At 52.9% G+C, this 3968-nt stretch overlaps 1 protein-coding gene across 1 annotated transcript; it reads left to right on the top strand.

Moving 5' to 3' along the window:
* Positions 1–3326: 3326 nt before the first annotated feature.
* Positions 3327–3839, top strand: SARC_12975 (hypothetical protein; the record flags this gene model as incomplete). The annotated part of the gene is made up of 1 exon (XM_014292907.1): positions 3327–3839. One exon carries the CDS (start codon positions 3327–3329, stop codon positions 3837–3839), a length of 513 nt encoding a protein of 170 aa, XP_014148382.1.
* Between the last annotated feature and the right edge of the window lie 129 nt (positions 3840–3968).

The following is a 3968-nucleotide window of genomic DNA, read 5'->3' as shown; positions in this document are numbered from 1 at the left end:
ACATCTATAACTTAAGGGGTAATCTACCAGCTAAAATATTTGTGTTACTCAAATTGGCCTGTGTAAATAGTGTGTCAAGGATAAGTGACGTTCATAGGAGATAACTTGTGGATTTTACAGTAAAGATCTAGTTTTAGAAATTGCTGCTGCCGTTGCGGAGGGGTCTCAGCATCTCTTGACGTTCTGGACGCCTTGGGGTAAACGCACGTTTGTGGGTATGCCGTTTGGTATCAAGCCGGCGTCTTGGGTTATGCAGCAACGGATGGAACATGCTTTCCAAAGTGTCGACGGCTTTAAGGCCTATATTGATTATATGGGTGTGGGCGACAACGATGCTAAGAAACATTGGAAGAGCATCAAGGCCTTGATAGCCGCGTGCAAGAAGCATAATGTCAAGCTGAATCTGAAGAAGTGCTGTTTTGGTTTTTCCGACAGAGCAGTCCTGGCGCTGAGGCGGTTGGTGGATGAAAATGGCTCGGCCATCAGCGAAGATCGGATGGAGTACATCTTATGCATGGCCCCACCCACAGAAAAGGACCTCTTAGCGTCTTGGTATCACACCATAGGATACTGGAGTCAGTACATTCCGGATTATTCCAGGATCATGGCACCTATCTCGGATCTTAGCAAGAAGGATGTCCCTTTTGTCTGGGGCCCGATTCAGCAGGAAGCGTATGAACGTATCCGAGCTGAGGTGGCCAAGAGGGGGTTTTTGGTTGAACCTCAGTCCAATGATAAGCTGAAGATGTACTGTGATGCGTGCGACTCTGTAGGAGTGGGTGGGGGGTTGTTTGCTCGACGAGGGAAGAAGCTCTGCCCGATAGGATTCTGGTCGTCAAAGTTCAGCCCTGCCCAGTTAGGATACCACATCACGGATAAGGAGGCCCTTGCCATTGTGTACTACTTACACAAGTCATGGCGCATTGTCAAGAGGTCGCAACCTCCACTCACGATCTACACGGACCATGAACCGCTAGTCACGATGCTGACGAAGGACCCGCTGTCGTACAATTCGTTGGTGAGAGGTCAGAGGATGGCCCGCTATACCCAAGTGCTGAGAGACTTTGACATAGTACCCAAGCACATACCGGGTGTGTTGAATCCTGTGGCTGATGTGTAGTCGCGTTTGGGCTACCACATTGACCCGATCATGCAGGCGCGGAGTGCTCCGGTTGAGGAACGAGTCCATTGGAGTGAGCCGGTGGTGATGGAACCAAAGACGGAGTCCTATGCCTTGAATAAGAGTTGGTTTACCAAGTTATGGGACAAGTTTGGCCCAATCGATGAGGAAGGATTTGCACATCCGACCAACTTTCGTATGAAGCCGTCTTACCAGCCAACGCTGGCTGGGGGGGTGTTGGCTTTGCGCATATGGATGGGTACAAGTTGGTACTTCAACCCTAAGTGGTCAGATTTAGGCAGAGTGGTAGCCAGGATCAGGAGGGACAAGGCAACGGCTACGTTGGTTTGTCCGTACGCTCCTGAGGCGAGGTGGTTCAAGGAGATGGTACCCATGCTTTCGGGAGATCCGGTAGTGATCTACCCAAAAGAAGGTGTTTTCTTAAAACATGGCCGTGAGGTTATGCCTGCACCTGACTTTGTGACATTGGTGTGTCACATGAGTCCGTACAGACCGCACAAGTTGCGTAAGGACTTTTGGGAGAAGCTGGAAGCGGAGCGTCCTGTCTTCGAGAGGTTAGCTGCGGCGGCAGTAAAACGCGAGGATGAGGTTGTCTCCTGCATTGTGCAGGAGGACATAATGGATGATGACACAATGGGTGCTGTGACTCATCCGAGTGGTAAGAGTGTTAGGTGTGGGGCTCCCAGCAAAGACCGGGGTAGAGACTACACCTATCTCTGACTGCGGCAGTAAATGTGAGGATGAGGTTATGTTCTGTATGGTGCAGGAAGACACAGTGGGGGCTGACTCATCGGAGTGGTAAGAGAGTTAGGTGTGGGCTCCCTGCAGAGGAAGCAGGGGTAGAGACTACATCCATCTCTGCAGTAGGCGCTTTTTCCACGCAGTCCTGGCAGGATCCCAGCGGGGTGCTGGAGCAGTCTGTACGAAAGGGAGAAGCTCAGCTGGACGAGTGTGGCAAGTCTCGGGCTGGGGGGTCTTTAGGAGCTATGTACACTCGCAGCCAGAGTGCGAAGTCTCCGAAGCTCACTAGGAGACAGAGAGACTCGGCCAAGATTGTCGACACGCTGCCTGTTCAGGACGACATGGATCTGGATGAACAAGAGGTTCAGGAAACTCTTAGTGCTGAGGAACGTGTTAGGAGGGAGGCAGACCCAGTGGATGAGCCTGAGGAAGATGTGAAACGAGCACGGCTTCAGTCGATGAAGCGCTCGGACTTCAGGGTGGAAGTGGGGGATACAATCGTGGAACGGATTGTACGTTACACCCACGAGCTGTTTGCGCACGCAAGTGCCAAGCGGTTGGACCAGCTTGTACGCATGTTGTGGGGTTGGAGTGGCACCATGGAGATGTGTACTCGTGTGCGACAAAGCTGCGATCCGTGTCAGGCTGTGTCGGATGACCTGGGCAAGGAGTAGGGATTGCTCCAGCAGCCTCCTAGCCCAGAAGAGGCCATGCGAGAGATCAGCATGGACTTCATGGACTTTATGGACTTTGACCTGATCAACGGTCAGTCCAAGGTGCTATTGGCGGTGGACACGCAGACTCGCATGATGTTCGCGAGGGTGTTTGGTCCTAACGTGGACGGTCCGGCTGTGGTTCGCTTCATGGAGGAGCAAGTCGTAGCGTGGGGTTCACCGGCGCGGCTGGTGATGGACGCGGACAAGAAGCGAGCGTCGCAACATAGAACCGCACTGGATCACCGTGGATCGGTATCAGAGCAACGGGCGACCAGAGACCCTTATCAGGACGATGAAGGACTGGTTGCTCAGGGAGATAGAAGTGCAGATGATTCTCCGCAAACCTGGTTGCACCTGGTCTACGAGATGGTGAGGATCTACAATGCTACGCGTAATTCGGTCACGGGTTTCTCACCCTATTTCCATAGGACGGGCAGAGACTTCAACGGTCAGAGGCGACTGGAGCTACAAGATCGGGTGTTGTCGCTGCTGGAATCGGAGAAGGGACAGAGGCGATGATCCGCGATGCTGTAGCAGCAGTGCGGGACCGTCGTGTTCAGTTGGAACAGCAGACTCGTGCCAACATCAGGCGTGAAGATGTGCCGTTGTAGCCGGTTGGTTCGCAAGTATGGTATCGGTTGCGAGGCAAGTCACACGACCTGTCAGCAAGGTGGGGTGGCCCAGCGAAGGTAGTGTCAGTGCAGGTTCCACTCACTCATGTGGTGAAGATGGCGGACGGCACTCATCGCAAGTTTCTTAGGGCGGAGCTGAAACCGCACATTGGGAAACTCACGAAGAAAGCATATGCGAGGACGCCCATGCGTTATCGCCCGAATGGTCCGTACGAGGATTGGCTCCTATACCATTCGCCGCTTTGTGACAAGAAGGACGGGTACAAGCAGGCGATAGGACACTGCCTTCGTCGAACCAAGAAGGCGCGTACATGGTCTACTGCTATGAGCTCGATCTGGGGCAGGTGGCAGATGTGGTGTGACGAGGCGGACCTGGAGTGCTACACACCGTTGGTACCAGGGTCTAAGGGTAAGTATGTGCTTCACAAGCGATACAACAAGCTGTTGAAGCGCATGTTCTCGGATGAGAAGAAGAGGGCACACTTCAAACGCCAAGTGGAGAAGTGCTTTGCCTTTGCTCAGTCGGGAACGTACAGTCGGGGGCGCCTCCGGGTTTGGGGCGAGTTGCAGTTGTTCGAGGACGGGGTGGAAGTACCAGCTCATCGTTAATTACCGTAGTGAAATCCTCAAGGGTCAGGTAGGGTGGACAAACTTCACCTCCCAAATGGGGGTGGAGAGTAAACCTCTCTTGATGTGCACAAGATGTGCGCATAGGTAGTTTATTTATATATATATTTT

Source organism: Sphaeroforma arctica, assembly GCF_001186125.1.
Source record: "Sphaeroforma arctica JP610 unplaced genomic scaffold supercont1.2774, whole genome shotgun sequence".
Taxonomy (NCBI): domain Eukaryota; class Ichthyosporea; order Ichthyophonida; genus Sphaeroforma; species Sphaeroforma arctica.
This window is presented reverse-complemented; position numbering and strand designations above follow the sequence as displayed.